The sequence below is a fragment of the Amblyomma americanum genome, chromosome 4 (assembly GCF_052857255.1).
Source record: "Amblyomma americanum isolate KBUSLIRL-KWMA chromosome 4, ASM5285725v1, whole genome shotgun sequence".
Classification (NCBI taxonomy): Eukaryota; Metazoa; Arthropoda; class Arachnida; order Ixodida; family Ixodidae; genus Amblyomma; species Amblyomma americanum.
The window spans coordinates 66,112,282-66,129,747 of record NC_135500.1 but is presented as its reverse complement, the minus strand read 5'-3'; the positions used below and the strand labels follow the sequence as shown (position 1 = coordinate 66,129,747).

Genomic DNA, 17,466 nt, shown 5'->3' with positions numbered 1-17,466 from the left:
TCCAGGGAAAAATGTGCTGAGCATGACGAAAAGTTCAAACATGCTGCAGAGCAATACACCTCGCACTCAAAAAAGCATGCCGCAGGTCCTAGCGATCAAAATTCACTCTAGGCCTAGCACTTGTCAAGTCCAGACAAAGCGTTCCTGGAACCAAACCGACAGTCGTCCAATGTTCCAAGAGCGGGCCCCACATTGGGCGCTAGATGTGGGGTTGAATTTGGGGAGATAAATAGTTTCTCCCCGCTTAATCACGGCTGACACGGTTCAAAGCCGCCCGGACCCCACCCCGTGATCGCATACGCTACCGAGCGCGCGCCAACCACAGCGGGCCTTGCTCTGAGGCAACAAAGGAACGACACATTGGCTGACACAAACATGCATTTATTGCTACAGCAATAATAATGCCAGCTAGCAACAAGGTACGCTAATGAATCGAAGTCGTCTGACTCGCCAGCAAGGTTCCGAGCGAATGTTCACCCACGCTAGGGCAAGGGATACTCCGAAGGCCGGACGGGACGAGTACGGGACCGGGTCTTCCCGTCACTTCCTCGCCCCGCCGGCGAAGAGCGGAGCCGCGAGTGACACGTCCGCTTGCGCCGACGATCCCCGTCAAAGAACCTCATGCCCCCTCTCCCGCGCGCGGGCTTCAGCAGTCTCACGCGCAGCGACGCTGGCACCCTCCCTTGCCAGTTAATGTAACTGACAAGGGAATGCGTTCCTCCTCGAGGTGAGGTTGCTGCTGCACGGTGCCTCGCGGGAAAGCAAACACAGGGGGCTGCATGGCAGGTCCCCACAGAGTTGACGGATTCAAGGGAAATGTCGCGAAGAAAGTAAGTGCGCATGTTGTCAGTGATGTTAGTGCATCGCAATACATGCGTTGTTTTACATTTGTTAGCGTTTAGTTGCATGAACCATTTATCACATCAGTTAGATATGCTTGTAAGATCTTGAAGCCTAATAGAATCAGTGTGGTCAGTTAGTTTGCGATAAACGATGCAGTCATCTGCGAAAGCCTGATAGATAAATGGGAAATGCATTTAGGAAGGTCGTTAATGTAGATAAGGAAGAGAAGAGGTCCCAGTACCAATCCTTGGGGTACGCCCCATGTTACGGAAATGTGAGATGAACAGTCGTTAGCAGGAACGTACTGAGTTCGATTTGATAGAGAACTTTTAATCCTGTTTAGTACATTTGGATCAGTGTTAAGCATGCTAAGTTTAAAAATTAGGAGAACATGTGAAACAGTATCGAAAGCTTTTGCAAAGTCCAAAAACGCGTCTACATTGAAGCTCATGTCAGCATGGGTAAATAGGTCCTTAGTAAAACATATAAGTTGTGTTTCGCATGAGAACGTCTTTCTAGAACCGTGTTGTTCAGCCGCAAAGAAAAAATTAGACTCAAGGCAATTGACGAGATGAGAATATACATATACTCCAAAACTTTACATGGAATACTTGTGAGTGATATATTGCGATTGTTATTGGGGGAATGAGTGTTACCTGATTTAGGGGCCGGAACAACCTTGCCAACCCTTCAGTCGCTTGGGAATACTGAGGAACCTTGGTTCCGGTAGCAAAAATTCAAATTGCACGTGTTTATCTGGCTCGCTCGAGCTAGCACTCTCCTTTCCATACGAACAGTAGACAGCCCGAGGGCAAACTTTTGGCAGTGTCCAGACCATGTGTCATGCTGGAATTCGAATCCTAAACTACCGGGTTGTTGGGTTTATCACTACTCAGCCGGGCTGCATGCGAGGATGCCGGATTATCGCCTTTGATTTCCATTTGTCTCTTGACTGCTGTCTTTGCGATTGCATTTTTGTGTGTTTACTGCTTTGAGCGGTGCGTGCACCGTGTGGGTATGCATCAACTTATATTTTAGTTCCAACTTTTTTGGGGGCAGCAATTGGATAGAGTTGGCGCGCCAACTTCTATTTGGAGTCAACTTATAAGTTGCATTATGCGGTAATTTTTTCACCCTTCTTTTGCTGTCCGCTCTTTTGTGCTCTGCCATTTGCAGTGAACCCATTTGTAAAATAGTAGAGCAGACAAGGAACTAGTTGGCTTAAATGGCTCTTGATCAGGGCTGGACAGTTTAAATAAATGAAGTGAAACGAAAGTGTCTCGATCAAGTAGTTATTATTGTCTCTGCAAAATATTAAAACCAAACACACCGTTGTTAATGAGCAAAAATTTTAGCAGATACCTGATCTTGATACAGTGCCTCACAACCATAGGGGCATAATATATTTGATGAGAAGATGCTCAAGCACCATTTAGAAAATGGAGCTCGCCGATTTCAAATCACAAACCCTCTGCCTTGCGACCTCAAAAGTATTATTTGTACCCACATTGAAAATGCGGTGGTACGTTGTCTGTTTTCCTTTTAATTATTTTTGTTTTGTTCATGTCATTGTTATTGTTTTTCTGGTTTGTCAGCGAAAGCCCTTGATATGTTACTCAGGTCAGCCATTTCCCAGAAATAAATTTTTCAAATGTTCATCAAACAACTTCGTATTCTACCGTATATACTCGCGTAATGAACCCACTTTTTTCCAGAAAAGTTGACATCAGTGGGGGGGGAGGATCATTGTGCGGGAAAAAAAAGTTTCAACAAATTTTTGTGGAATGTTAGAGATTTCATATCATACCCCCGTCCCTTCTTCCGTCGTCATAAAACGCACGCGGTCAGACGCGTTCGTGTCGTGTCGTTCACTTTGACGCGATCCAGCAATTTAGTGGTAGTCGAGGGCACCAGCCAGTTGTGGCGGCGAAATAACGCGAATGTGCTGAACAGGGGCCCTGAAGGTCAGGCGCGCATTTTTTACGAGAAGTTTGCAGAGTTTACGAAGTTTGCAGAGCATGCAGCACCCCCCACCCCTCTGGCAGGAGCTCTCCTCAAAATATTAAAAAAAAAAACATAATGTTGTCGGCAGCGAGCAGCAGCTTGCCACGCTGGTAAGGTCTGCGCTGCGCACGCTCGCTGATGTTGGCTGCGGTCAGCATCTTAGCGTGCTGCCAAGGTCTGCGCTGCAGACGGCAGCGAAAACTGAGGAACTGCTACAAAAGGCTTAAGGCTGAAAAAAAAAGTAAATTCTTGCCGACAAAAGTGCGGGGCGGGTTCATTACGTGAGTATAGTATGTATATACAGTAACTGCATTGTTTAGCAAAGCACAAAGGCTGCCCCTGGGAAAGATTTCTTAAATCACACTGTTTTCAGAAATGTTTGTAGAGCACAGTTACTCCACTGATCTCACAAGCTGTGACTCTGCAGGATATTTCAGGCATTACACGGGGTACTTGACCTAAGAGTTTCGTGCGATGTGTGGCTCCCGCAGCCAACTTTGGTCCCACACTGTGCCTTCTCTGCCTGACCGTGGTGGGAACCAACTGCTGGGTTGTGCTGGCGCTGCTCGTTGTTGGCAAGGTCACCCTGGGTGCCTTCACTGCGGGCAACGCTGCCGCGGTTGTTGATGTGGCCCCCATGTATTCAGGTGTGTGACTGCAGTTGTTTATCAGTCTCATTTTTTTGTTCAGTTATTGTACACATGTTGCTGCATTGTAATGGCTGCACAGGTATTGTGTGTCATATGTAACAAGTTTCGTTCATTCTTTCATTAACTCACTCACTCATCAGTTCGTTCATTATTTCCACACTCAAAGTTGTGAGGATTAGGAACTTCCATAAAGCTGAGAAATTTCTTAAGTGGCAGGATGCTAAGAAAAAAAATGTACAATGTTGGTCAAGCGTCTTCAGGCCACATGGTCTGCTTTTGAGCCGTGTAGTGAAGCCCTCATGCCACCCTTAAAAACCAAAGGGCCTTGAAAGGCTTAGACAAGGGTACTCCTCACCTTGCGGAAGTTTACAGTTTGATGAATGCTTTGAATGCTCCAGTGCATGGCAGGAAAGGAAACCTAGTGGCCTGAAGTCTCTTGACAGAGATTACACATATTTATGTGGGCCTCCACATAGGCAATGTGACACAATATTTATGTGAATGCTTCTTGCCGATTGAGGTTTTCAAACGTGTGGTGCAGCCCGATTGAAAGCAGCCACAGTAGGAGTAATTTTTTGATGGTCCGTTGGATTCTTCGGAAGGGTGCAGACCCTTCCAAACGTTGTTGTTCGGCGGTGATGAAGGGAGATGTGCAGATGAAGGTCAAAGAGAGAATATATTTACAGTATGTACAAGGGCAAACTGTGTTACAAGTTGGGTCACACAGACGGTCAAGCTGTAACTGACGAAGGCAATTCTCAAACAGAGAAACACTCTCTACAAGCCCTTACTCATCGACGCGAGGTTATAGTCTAGGGTTGTAGAATTACGTGCCACTGCACGGAGCCTCTAGCTCAACTAGACAAGACTGCCCTCCAATGATTTTACATGCAATTTTAAAGCTTTTGCAAACGAAGAAGTTAGGGCGGTCATATTCGAGGCCCGCCCTAAGCTTCGATAACCAATGGAGCTAGCCACAGCCCCTGAAGGTTGGGCCCAACTTTGAGCCCAGGGCTTGGCTAAAAAGAAAAATAAACGCATACAGAAAACATTCTGAAAACCCCCTCCCCGGGAGGGGGGTTGGGGGGGGGGGGGGGGAGGGAGGAGGGAGGAGTTCTCGTCCTTATTGCTTGATGCTTTCCCCTTCCCTGCCGCACCCGCACGTCGCCTTTCGAAGGATGAAATTTTCAGCCAATTGGCGGGACTGCTGGCTCCACTGGCTCGCCGCAGGAATGTCAGACGGCAGAGAACCGTGACGCTTCGGTGCCATCGAGAATGCCAGAAAAAAAAAGAAGAAAAAAAAGGGGGCCCATCGTGGAATGCGAGGTGGTTCGCATTCTGCTGCAGTGGGAATGCTGCCTAAGACCAAGCGGCGCCACGTGCTCGTTGTGTGCGCCTCGCATGCTTTCTTGGCGTGCTTAACAAAGCCAGGTGTCTTCGGCCGTCACAGTGGTCAATCAGCCAGTTCCTCCTGCGCCTTTGCCACTGCTTGTGGGGGTGGGGGGAGGCACACGGGTATGGGGGGGGGGGGGAGTGTAGACCGGATGCCCGCAGGGACCGCAAGCCAAGGGAATAAAAAAAATTGTACGCGTTGGTGAAGCGCGGCCTTACACGTCTCCCCTAAGATGCTAAATGAGCTTGTAGTCCGCTCATTTGTGCAAAACCAAATAAAGGCCGCAATAACCTAAGCCTGCAAGCTTAGCTTCTCATGCGATAACAACTTCTTGCCACAGCGGCACACAAATCCGCTGGTGCGGGGTTATAGCCAGACACACTAGCAAGAAAAAAATAAAGGAATACACAACACTGGAACATGACGGCATGCAAATCACGACATGGCAAAAAAGTGTCACATCAGAATAACTGACACGCAACACACAAACATAAAAAAACAGTTTGGTAGCGGCGCACAAGTCCGTTAACCATCGCACAGCACAGTTACACACAGGACACCCACGCACAAGAAGCACACCAAAGTCCACTGTCGTGCAAGTGTCTACAACAATTTTTGACGGCGCTGAACAGTTCCGTGCACGTCCCCCGTTAGGTGAGCGGGAACGTTCACGCTGGCCGTGGCTGGCCTGGCTATGCCTCGCGATCTGTCCCAAATACGGATCGCAGGGCTTCCAGTGCTGCGGTACGGCGTGCGCGGCCTTCGCGGCAGCTCGCGAGTCGGTGCTGCCTGGTAAAGTTGTTCGTCATAGTACCCAACAGAGGTTATGTTCTGGCTTTCTCGTGCAAAAAGGCGGCCCGCCGACTTTGCGCACTCACCGCGTTTTTCCCGCTGCAGCACAATTGGGTGCTTTGGTGCATGTGGTATCCCACTGCCGCATTCTTGCCTGATCTGGTTCTGCCCTGACGGTGACGCCGTTGGCAAGACTAGTTCACACTCGCACCTTCCCACTAGCGGTAGCGAGTTGTTAGGGCTACGCACTGTGAAGCTGCTCTCGTGACTGACCAGCGATTTTGCCGCGAATATATCTATTTGGCTGTTATCCTGATCTGGGTTGTTGGAATAGGGGCTAATTGGAAGAGCATCGTCTGCGCCTTCTCTATTACTCCCTTTCTCCCGCAGCTGCTCTCCTGGGGTTCTCGCGCGATCTCAAATAATGGCGCGTCGCACATCCCCTCTGCCTTATCAGCTCGCTGTGCAGAAACATGACCGCCGACAGCGGAGTCTGCGTCGCTGCCGCCAACCTCCGACGGCTGCCCTTCGTTGCAAGGTTCTGAGCGACATGCCGGGTATAACAGGCTCTCTTCTCGAGTGCCCGTTTTCGCTCCTGGCTTCTGCTCTTCCGCGCTCACCGCGGTTAGATCAGCGTCGACTGTCTTTTCAAAGGACGGCGGCAACTGGTGGGGCGGCATCGCTGGAAATAGTTCCGAAACCTCTTTCGGTTCCTCGCAATTTGCCATTTGCGCCACTGTGCTAATTGCGCAATTGAGCTCGTCTTCTGGTGACGCTGGTTGCTCGAGCTGAGCCTGGCGAACTACGCTGTCAGTCTCCGTCAATCGCTGCAAAGAGCTGGCCGTACTCCGCTCGTCCTGACTTTGTGGACTCGTCGAATGCCGGGAGGGGTCGCTCTCTACCGTACTTGTGGGATATGCCCTGGAGCCTAGGTCTGGCCGCCGCTGCTCCTTAGTTACGGATGCAACGTCTGACTGCCCGCCGCCTCCATGCAGTGTCTCGAGTGATGTCACGGCCTCTATCTGTGCTGCACCCCTTGCCACTAAGCTCTCCGAATGCGCCTGCGGCCTTGCGTCGCGAGCCGCTGCTCTTCTCTGCGATGAGCTCCTAACGTTCTTCCGACGCTCGTTCTGAGCCTCCGTCTGGGAGCGAGACAAGTTGCCGCCTGCGGTAGAGCACACGGCAACGGGGCCTAGGTCTGACCTGCGCTGCGCCTTTGAGTCGGGCGCAGCGGAAGCCTGCCTGCCGCCCTCCAGCTGCCGCGTGATTTCCTTCGTTATTCTCTCTTCCTCCCACAAGATTTAAAGTTTCTTCTGCTCGAATTCGAATTTGAGCCGCTGAATTTCAATTTCTTCTAATTCGAGCCGACGCATTTCAATTTCGAGTGTATCTGCAAGAGCATACTGGGAACTCGATCTCGCTGCGGCATGCATCTCGAGATCTTAAACGCCTACACCCTCAAATCCCTAACACAAGCCAAGCCAACCTCGACCAGACGCGAGAAATCCCACTCACCCGGCACCAGCGTCGCTGCAGGTTGTACCGCAGAGCCCGAATGTTACGCCTTGGCTGGTCGTCCTCGAAGGTGGCTCGCACAGCCGTCCCTTGGTTGCTGCTGCCGCCCGAGGTCTTCTTGCTTGCTTTTGTAAGGGTGCCGAATACTGTCGTGACTGCACCAGTAAATTCAATGATGTTTCTTAGCGTTTCTTCGGAGGGCCACAGGACCTCTCCAAACGTGAATTCGACGGTGTTGAAGGAGCAGACGATGATCGATGCCAGATGATGAAGACAAAGAGAAAATATATTTACAGGATGAACAAGGGCAAACTGCGTTACAAGTTGAGTCACACAGACAGTCAAACTGTAACATAAAAGAAAAGCTCTCACACAGAGAAACTCGACAAGACCTTACTCATCGACCCGAGGTTAGAGTCTAGGTCTGTACAATTACGTGCCACTGCACGGAGCCTCTAGCTCAACTAGACAAGACTGCCCTCTAATGATTTTACATGCAATTTTAAAGCTTTTGCAAACAAAGAAGTTAGGGCGGTCATATTTGAGGCCCACCCTAACCTTCGATAACCAATGGAGGTAGCCACAGCCCCTGAAGGTTGGGCCCAACATCGAGCCCAGGGCTTGGGTAAAAAGAAAAAGGAATGCATACAGAAAACATTCTGAAAACCCTTTCCCCGGGGAAAGGGGGGGGGGGGAGGAGTTCTCCTCCTTATTGCTTGATGCTTTCCCCTTCCCTGCCGCACCCGCACGTCGCCTTTCGAAGGATGAAAAGTTGTTTTCAGCTAATTGGCGGAAGCACTGGCTCCACTATCTCGCCGCAGGAATGTCAGACAGCGGAGAACCGCGATGCTTCGGTGCCATCGAGAATGCCAGAAAAAAATAATGAAGAAAAAAAGGGGGCCCATCGCGAAATGCGAGGTGGTTCGCATTCTGCCGCAGTGGGAAGGCTGCCTAAGACCAAGCGGCGCCATGTGCTCGTTGTGTGCGCCTCGCATGCTTTCTTGGCGCTCTTAACAAAGCCAGGTGTCTTCGGCCGTCACAGTGGTCAATCAGCCAGTTCCTCCTGCGGCTTTGCCACTGCTTGCGGGGGTGGGGGGAGGCACACGGGTATGGGGGGGGGGGAGCGTAGACCGGAGGCCTGCAGTGACCGCATGCCAAGGGAATAAAAAAAATTGTACGTGTTGGTGAAGCACGGCCTAACAGTAGGGTTCATTACAATTACCCATATTGATGCACCAGAGTGGTTTGCCAACTCGCGAAGGGTGAAGCGCGGCCTAACAGTAGGGTTCATTACAGTTACCCATAATGATGCACCAGAGTGGTTTGCCAACTCGCGAAGGGCTTTTAAGTGCATGCGGATTCATATGATCATTAGTTTGCGAGAGCTAACATGAGAAAACAGGCAGGGAGGAGAGTCGTTGAAAGTAATGGTTCCATTTTGTCTTCACTGTTTACGTTGGGCGGCCATTGTGAGTTCTTGCCGTTAATGTTCAGAACAAGAACACCAGAGGTTGATGAAGTTGATCAATTTTCTGGTCAGAAAAAAAAACAGATAACTGGTACCACTACTGCTAGGAAGCATTTAACGCGATAGCGTTAAGGGTCCCGTTCAGCAGAAAACCCGGCGGCTACGGCAACGGCGTGAGCAAAAAATCTCCAGAGAAATGACCTTTTGACGTCATCAAAACCTGCTCACCGGATTGTGAACAAACTGACCACCATGACAGCTGGCAGTTCAATTAATTATTTGTTGTAAGAGGTTTTTTGGAAAGAGCAACCTGTGTCTCGCAAGCCCCGCCAGGTGGCTATGTTTGAAACAGCCCCCTGCTAGGTCAGTGACACATCGCTTAACCGCTGCACCATTGTGCCAGGAGTAGAATGAAGACTCCCCATGATCTTGGAATGCAAAGCAGAGAATGACTGGTTCCGCATATATGGGCATTAACCCATTAATGTGATCACGTCGTACCCTTAAGATGGAGCTTAAGTTTCTCCTCCATTTTTTTTTAAGTGACCGCTACAACACTAAGAACCATCGTGAAGTACTATGAAGTCAGAACGGAATGCAACACAGTTCTTAATTTAGTTGGCGTATAGTAGATTCAGGGCAGTGGTAGTTTTGCATACAAATTGGCACTTAAACGCTCGCACAGGGGCACAGTGTGTCTCTTTAAAGACTATAGAGATCTTATTTTATTTGCATGTTTTCTTCTCTGTACTGGTGCATAAGATGTTAGGATACATGGATCACCACGTGGTAGTCGCCTGCTGGCATAAAATAATATGTAATTGAACTTTTCTCACGCTATTTCGGTTTCATCAACCGAATGAAGGCTGTGACCTGTAAGGTCTGCTTAGGTCATGTGACACATGTGAGAAACTAACATAACTGCTGGTATGTTGTTGTCATTCCAGCTCTTGAAGCAGGTTGGTTTAAGCATTGTAGTGAATTAAAATTACCATATTTACACGACTGTAAGTCGACTCGAATGTAATACCCCTGTCACACGGGCACTTTCGATCCTCATTGAGCTCGATCTGCATCGAGATTTTCGAGCACGCTCGAAACATCCGGTGCTACACGGGCATTTTCAATGCTCATTGAGAAGTTTCCCTCATGTGTGACAGGTGGCGCCAAATGTTCCGCCGACAGCCATAACAAGGCGATGTCCGGCAACACTGTGCAGTCGGGGGCAGCGGCAGCCAAATCCGTAGCCAAATCGGTACATTGCGTATCTGCGCCAGGTTTTTGGTTTTTGTGGCACACCTCTGCTGCTGTGCGATGCAACCCAAGGGCCCGCAACGCCTCCGCGATTTCTGCATAGACTGCGGCGTTTCTCTTCTGGCGCCGCAAATTATTTAGGCGGTCCTGCCAGCAGTCGATGAGAGCGGCTGTCTCGCGCTCACTCCAGTTTCCGCGCCGACGAGCAGGAGGGCGCCATCTTTGTTTACACTGACGGCGAAGCTTGGAGCGTGGTGTAGAGATTATTTTCAAATGTTTGCATGTAAGCAGGCGTAGTACCTGAAAAGTGTTCTGTATTACATTTTAATCAATTACAACAACAACAATTGTGCTTTGGTTTTGTTAACTTGTGTTTATTTTTATAGCTTCATGAGAGCGAGAGTGTTCTCGATTGTGCTTGGAACCTCAAGCACTCTTGAGGAATCGGGATCGAGTCAAGCAGGATCGAGCTCGATTGCGCTTGAAAGTAGCCGTGTGACAACCGTCGATCTGCATTGAGTTCGATGAGCATTGACTCAATGAGGATCGAAAGTGCCCGTGTGACAGGGGTATAAGTCGACCCCCCCAAACCACATTTCCGAAAAATAAAAAAAAACTTACGAGGTTGTTAAGCTTGGCCTTGAATAGTTGAATGCGATAGCATTATCCAGCGACCGCCGTTAATCACCATATGCTATCGGCTGCTGCGCGCGGGCACGCCCGTGGGCATATTCCAAAATGAAAATGTATTAGTCACTGGACTACTCGTCCGCACTTGCACCATCGTCCTCACTAGTGCTGCCTTCGTGATCGCTACTGCGGTCCCAGAACACGTCGTTCTAACGTTGTCATGCAGCGAAATCCCACACTTCGCAAGCAGCCACATCACGACATCGCATGAAACAGCTGAAAATTTTACCTCGCTGCAGCTGCCACACCTGTATCACCCGTTGCGAATGTCAAACTTGCGGGCCTGGACACGACTGTTCGTTTCTTCAGCGTAAAAAATGGCAGCCATCTTGAATGTAGCCGTGAACACGCACTGGTTGCTTGCCGGACCTGGAGCACAAATAGTGACTGACGAAGCACTGCACTAAAAACTTGTGGAACACGGCCGGCAGCAGTCAAAGGCATCAGAGCCAAAGAGAAATTACGTGTGAATGGTGTCGGCTCTTCCGTCGGCTACCGACATTCCCTGGCACTGCTGCCGTTCCGAGTGGGGGTGCCACCTCGATTTGAACAGCAGCGGCCTTTCCATCAACTATCAACGCTCCCTTGTGCGCCGAGCGTGCGGTTGAAAGTAAAAAAAAAACTTGTCGGATCCTTGAGCTTCCCATAGAACGTGATTGCGTTATTGGGCCGCCGCTGCTTATCAGCAGATGCAATCTAGAGCCACCTGTGGGGAGTGGGCTCATGCCGGTTTGCTGCTTATCGATAGCCCCCATCGGCTGCCGCCCGCGCGCGTGGGGTGGGGATGCCAGAGTTCTGCGCGTTGACATAGCATCTGCTCAAGGCCAGCACCAAGAGCGCGATGCGACGGAGCCGCGCAGCAAAAATGCAACCACGCTGTAGCATGCCTGATGTCTCGCTTGTCTCGCCTTTACTTATAGTGCGATGTTTTCGTTTCGATTTTAAGTCGACCCCCCCACCCCACTTCGGATTTTCAAATTAAAAAAAAAAATAGGTCTACTTACAATCATGTAAATGTGGCATGTATCAGCGATTCTCTTGCAGTTTTTTCTATGCCTCATGTGACCTAAATGCACTTTACATGTAGCAGCCATCATTCGGTTGTTGAAACCAAAACTCAAACAGCATCACGAAATTCAGTTACATACTTTGCACTTACCAGAATCCATAAAAGCTATGCTTGAATCTCTCTACAGATGCACCACATTCATCTTATTGTGGCTTAAGGTGACTGCAGTGATGAAGCTGGCATAACGGGACTTTCCGCACTTTTTGTATTGCAGCCACATTAAATGGGATGATCACAACGTTTGGACAGTCCACAGGGGTGTTGGCTCCCCTGGTTGCCGGACTGATATCGTCGACTGCAGTGAGTGCTTTGTTCAGTCATCTCTTTGATCCATGTTGTTTCAGCTTACTTGTTGCAACAGGAAATTTTTATGAACAGTGGCACCAGGGCTGTTGCCCAAACTCACCATAAGAGGCTGCTGAGGAAGTTTTGTGAAGACAGGTGGTGCCTGAAATAGGAAGAACAAGCGCCACCACCTCACAGTCACATTTAGAGGTTTTATTATCGTAATTAATAGGAAGGGTAAGACAAATTGGCACTAACAGCATATTTTCATCATCTGGAACGTAGAATGCTAAATGTAAAGGTGTGAAGCTTTCAGCTTGCATACACAGCCAAGCCCATATGTAACAAATATGACCGTCACGTGCCTTTCGTTTGTTATGTCCAGATGTTTACAGTAAGTGAAGTGGTCATAACATAGTACAATCCCGCTATTGCATTACTCATGGGACCGGGGGAAAAAAAAAATAACCAAGCAGCTGGGAAACTTAACTTGAGGTGCGCAAATTCTGAAATTTGGGATGCGAATGGAATTCGAATCGAATACGAATATGAAGAAAAAATGGCTTGAAATATCGTCTTCAAAAAATGATACACAGGCAAATGCTATCACTTGTATTTATTTCAAATAGTGTATGGTCTTTGCAGTTAAGATGAATAAAACTAAACTTACTCAGCAACATATAAAAAGAAACGTGATATGTACAGAAATGCACACTATTTTATTAGACAGTATAACAGTACCCAACCTGTTAGGTGATCATACAGAATTAAATCCATAAAATTACACGAGTGGTGACGGAAAATAACATGGAGGCTCGTAAAACCTCATCAATGCGGAACTCAGTGGAGCGGGAGAAAAGGCCGGATTATTTGAAGGTCATTGTAGGTCATTGTAGACCAACAAGAAGTTCTCTTAAGCTATATTTGAAGGTCAGTTTATAAAATGCACTTTGTGTCCCCCCTCCCTCCCATAAAAGGCTAAAATGTGGTGAAACCATGTAAGAAGGCTCCAAGCCCATGATGAACACACAATTTTGGCATGCTGGAAGAACAATGTGGTCGTAAGCGAGGCGAGTGCACATTTGCATCGGAAGGGTGAGACTGCTTCTAAAAAGGAAAAGGAAATGACCGGCGACGCACGGAGCGGGGTTCGGTCAACCAGTGAATACGCAAGCTGACAGCTGCCATCGTCACGGATGAGCGGCGATGCATAGAAACTGAAACTATACAGCCAGGCTATTTTATTGCCTAGCAACATGGGCCCTCCGATCGCTTTCATGGATGCCGTTACACCCACAGTGGTGCTCCAGATGCTCCATTTGCACCATTCTGATACATTCGCATTTTGCTGCTCCAGTCTGCTCCAAAAGCGGCAAATTGGTCAATATTGCGCCTTAGCTGCGCCAAAAAAAAGGCACGGTCACGGGAAAATGACTATTTTCGGAACCATTCAGCCTTTCAGTTGTCAACCTAGTAAGACGTTTCCGCAGTTGGCATTCCAGGGTGGGCTGGCTTGTGGTAGAATTTAGCAGCCAGTTCATTCGCGCACATAAAGGAAGGGAAGAACTCGAGAGACGTGGTTAAGTCATTTTTTGAAGCCGGCTCTCCGCTGCTCCCCCCCTACTTGGCTGCCGTTTCAGCGCGCTTGCACATGCGCAGCAGGCATTGCAGCAGACGACGCCATTGCGCCCAGTGTTATTGGCTGCGCCTTCGGCCAAAGACTCCCACTAGTCCTTGCAAAAGTGCATGACTTGCGGCTCATTTTTTGCCGTGCAGCTTGGATAGCGAGGTCCTCTCCGGAGTTTACCTTGCTTCGTGTTCACGCATCATGTCGGTTGCATCAAAAGGTTGCATGTCAGTGAACCCTGAAGCGGGCTGAAGAAGTCATATCTTCTGGGTTGAAGAACAAAAGCTTAAAGAAGGTCCAACAAGATCAAGCTTTGTTGGAACAAGGAAATTTCAGCCTTGCTGATTCACTTTGCGTGCTTGATGAATTTGTAAAAAATTCCAAGAAGCATTGAGATAGTGGCAACGTGAAAAAAAGAATGGTTTAAGTGAATGTGTCCTTTGGACTTCTAGTCAAGCAGGCTTGGCTGAACTTGTGTGCGATACAGTGCCAGCATTAATAAAATGTTTTGTCACTGTTTTTTGTGAGCACCATTCTTTTTTTTTTTTCCTTGCTAGCTGCACATGACTGAATCTGATCTTGTTAGTAACAAACTCTTCTGGGTGACTCCTTTATTCCGTTCGTGCTGCACTCGGGCTGCTCCAAAATTATCGTCATGATACAAAGAGGCTCCATATTGAATGTTTTTCTGCTCCAAAAATTGCTCCAGAACTTGAAATGGGTGGACCACCACTGCACCCACTTAAGAGGTGTGCGAGTTAAATGCACCATGCAAAAGAGGTTGGATTTCTCCATGACTTCATGCCCTGTTGTGATGCTTCGACATGCTTCTTCGGCAGCGTCATGCAAGATTCTGCAAGTGGGCTTTCCAGCATATAGTTGACCAAAGTGACATGGCGGAGCTCATGCCAGAAGAGTTGAGCCACAGCATCGAGATTTCGAAATTCAAAAAACTGATATGGCTGTTACTAATGGCGTGCTACAAATCTCCAATGGCAATCCTATCAGTAATAGTTAAAACTTGACTACAGTCAAACCCACTTATAAGAGTATTGAAGTACCATGAAAATACCATTGTTATTGTTAGAAAAATAAGACATGACTAACTTTAGAACATATAATGACAGGAAAGACCTGAAGCGGCTTGATCGTTGTAATGCCTGTAATAGCTCGTTAATTCCAACATCAGAGGATAGAAAAAATAAATCTAATTATCGAATCATCCCAAAAAATTGCCAAGAACTGCATGCATCATGGCATATTTTTTTGGTGCAAGACTGCGCAATGGTTGCTTGCTTTTGAAATGAGAATGGTGCGACTATGATTATTTTTCATACTTTCATAAATGCTTTATTGCATGCATACTGTCGGGAGTGTCGTAGCAGAACTGTTGAAAAGTGGTAGGGTCCACCCCAGCCACCTTCAGTGTACAACACGGTACTGCTAGAACTCCATCGCTACTGCATCACACCCCTTACAAGCGGGAGCGTCGTGTGTGAGGAGGCTTTGTCGCGAATTGGTAACGCGTCCCCGACTTTCCCAAGGGGAACGCTTCCGCCTGCAGATTCGAACAAAACAACAAAGAGATCAGAGAAAACAAAACGAAGCCGTATTTATAATTTAAAGGAAAGGGGCAATATGAAACGGAAATGAAAACAAGAAAAACACACACTCAACAAGTATACAACACCACAGAATAAAGGAAAGAGTTAACCAGGTACTGAGCGTCCCAGATGAGGTGGGGTTGCGTTGCGTCGACAGAAGCGGCAAAAGAGAGCCGGGTGGTATTAGGAGTGGAGAAAACTGCAGGAAGACGCTGGTGGTCTCCAGTCAACAGCCAAAAGAACTTGGCAGCGGCAGGAAAACCATAGCCAGGTCTCATCGACGGCGTCACGAAACGCCGAAGGCTTCAAGCAGGCTATCCAAGAGTGCCTTTCGGCAGCACAGACCCTCAGTCCATCGGCTGCCACCTCCACGCTTGCAAGGAACGCAGTAGGCTTGCGTCGGTGATCCAAGTGAGGTCACGGCGGCACGGACCCAACGTCCGACGGCTGCCACCTCCACGCTTGGGTGAGGGGATAAAAAAATGAAAGAGAAAGGAGAATCACTATGAAAAGTCAGTGTTCGGTACACTCAGAGCCTATCATGCAGGCCAGAAGTCCTCATGAAGTGGAGCAGTGCCTTGGAGGCCTTCACTGCCGACGATCACCGCGGCCAGTGGCCGAGAATCTTCATTTCTGTCAGTGGGCGTGGATCTAGATGCTCCAGCGCACGGCAGAGTGACTGCCTTTTGGCACTGTAGGCAGGGCAGTCACAAAGAATGTGGGATATAGTCTCGTTATACCTGCAGATGGCACATGCAGGGCTATCAGCCATACCGATTAAGAACGAGTAATGGTTGGTGAAAGCTACCCCAAGCCACAGGCGACACAGCAAAGTTTCTTCACGTCGTAGTAGGCCGGATGGAAGCCGGAGCTTCAGATCTGGGTCCAAGGCTTTTAAACGTGAATTGGAAAATTGGTCGGAATTCCACGCAGCAAGGGTGATGTCCTGCTCCAGAACGCGAAGCCTGCCCGCTGCGTCTGATCTCGAAAAGGGGATAGACACAAAATTGCCGTCGTGGTGAGCAGTTCATGCGACCTCATCCGCATGGTGATTGCCTGCGATGCCGCTGTGTCCTGGTAGCCACCGGTAGATAATGTCGTGCCCTTTATTTGTGCCACAGTGATGTAGTTGTTGGATTTCCGCTACGAGTTGTTCATGGACTCCACGGCGAAGAGAAGCTTGTAAGCCTTGGAGGGCAGCTTTGGAATCTGTGAAAATAGCCCACTGCTGAGGGCGCTGCTGATGGATGTGTTCAATGGCGACACGAAGAGCAGTGAGTTCTGCACCAGTCGAAGAAGTCTGGTGAGCTATCCTAACTCTAATTTCTGTAGCCCTTGTGGAGATGACCACGGAGCCCGAAGAACTGGTACTGAGCCGTCGGTGTAGATGTGCACCTGGTTTGCATGGTGCTCATGGAAATATTTACGAGTGACTTGTTTTAGTTCTATCGGCGATAAGTCGATCTTTTTCCTGTTGCCAGGTGTTGAAAGAAGCACACGGGGATTGTGCAGGCTCCAAAGTGGCGAGGACGGTCTAGAGGCGGGTGTAAACTGGGACGGCAAAATGGCGCGATGTGCATCAATGGCGTTTGAAAACGATGTACGCGGCCTGGTAATGGGTAGATTGGCAAGATGGTGAGAGGGAACCTGGGATATGTGTTGAAAATGTGCCCTCAGTGCGTCAACTGTTAGGTAGGTAGGGATTGGATGCTACTGGGCGATGAGTACAGGTGCGGCCATAGAGGCACATTTTGGCAATTCTAGGCAAGTCCGGAGAGCTTGAGCTTGAACGCTTTGCGGACTTCGTATGTTTTGTTTTTCGAATGTTTTTAAGTGCAGGGAGGCTGTAGCGAAGAAATCCCATGAATAAGGCGTTGTAGAGCTGCATCATCGACTGCACTGACGCTCCCCACGACTTTCCCCAAAGAAGGCGAGAATGTGAGAAATCGCTCTCAGTCTCTTTTTCATATATGAAATATGGGGGCTCCATAATAGATTTCGGTCGATGATTACTCCCAGAAACCGATGGCTCTTTGCGTAGGGTATTGCTGTGCCGTTTATGCATACGGTATAATGAGACATGTTCTTCCGTGTAAAGACAACAAGTGAGCACTTCTCGGTTGAAATCTGTAAGCCTTGCAGATGGAGGTAGGCCGCAAGAATACTTGACGCCTTTTGAAGTCTTGCTCCAACTTGTGGGCGCGTAACTCCAGCTGCCCAGATACAGATGTCATCCGCATAGATTGAGAGTTGCGCCGACTGTGGTAGTATG

The 17,466-nt window shown here is 48.7% G+C and overlaps 1 protein-coding gene across 6 annotated transcripts in view; it reads left to right on the top strand.

Annotated features, from left to right (window-relative positions):
* Positions 1-17,466, top strand: part of LOC144128014 (sodium-dependent phosphate transport protein 3-like) — an 86,053-nt gene that overhangs the window by 45,760 nt on the left and 22,827 nt on the right. For 5 of the 6 annotated variants that reach the window (XM_077661063.1, XM_077661066.1, XM_077661061.1 and 2 more), the window contains 2 exons: positions 3,339-3,494; positions 11,893-11,978. In XM_077661063.1, coding sequence (XP_077517189.1) covers positions 3,339-3,494; positions 11,893-11,978 — 242 coding nt within the window. Of the gene's footprint in view, positions 1-3,338; positions 3,495-11,892; positions 11,979-13,739; positions 14,511-17,466 lie in introns of those variants that run through there. The other variant, XM_077661065.1, reaches the window with a different exon arrangement.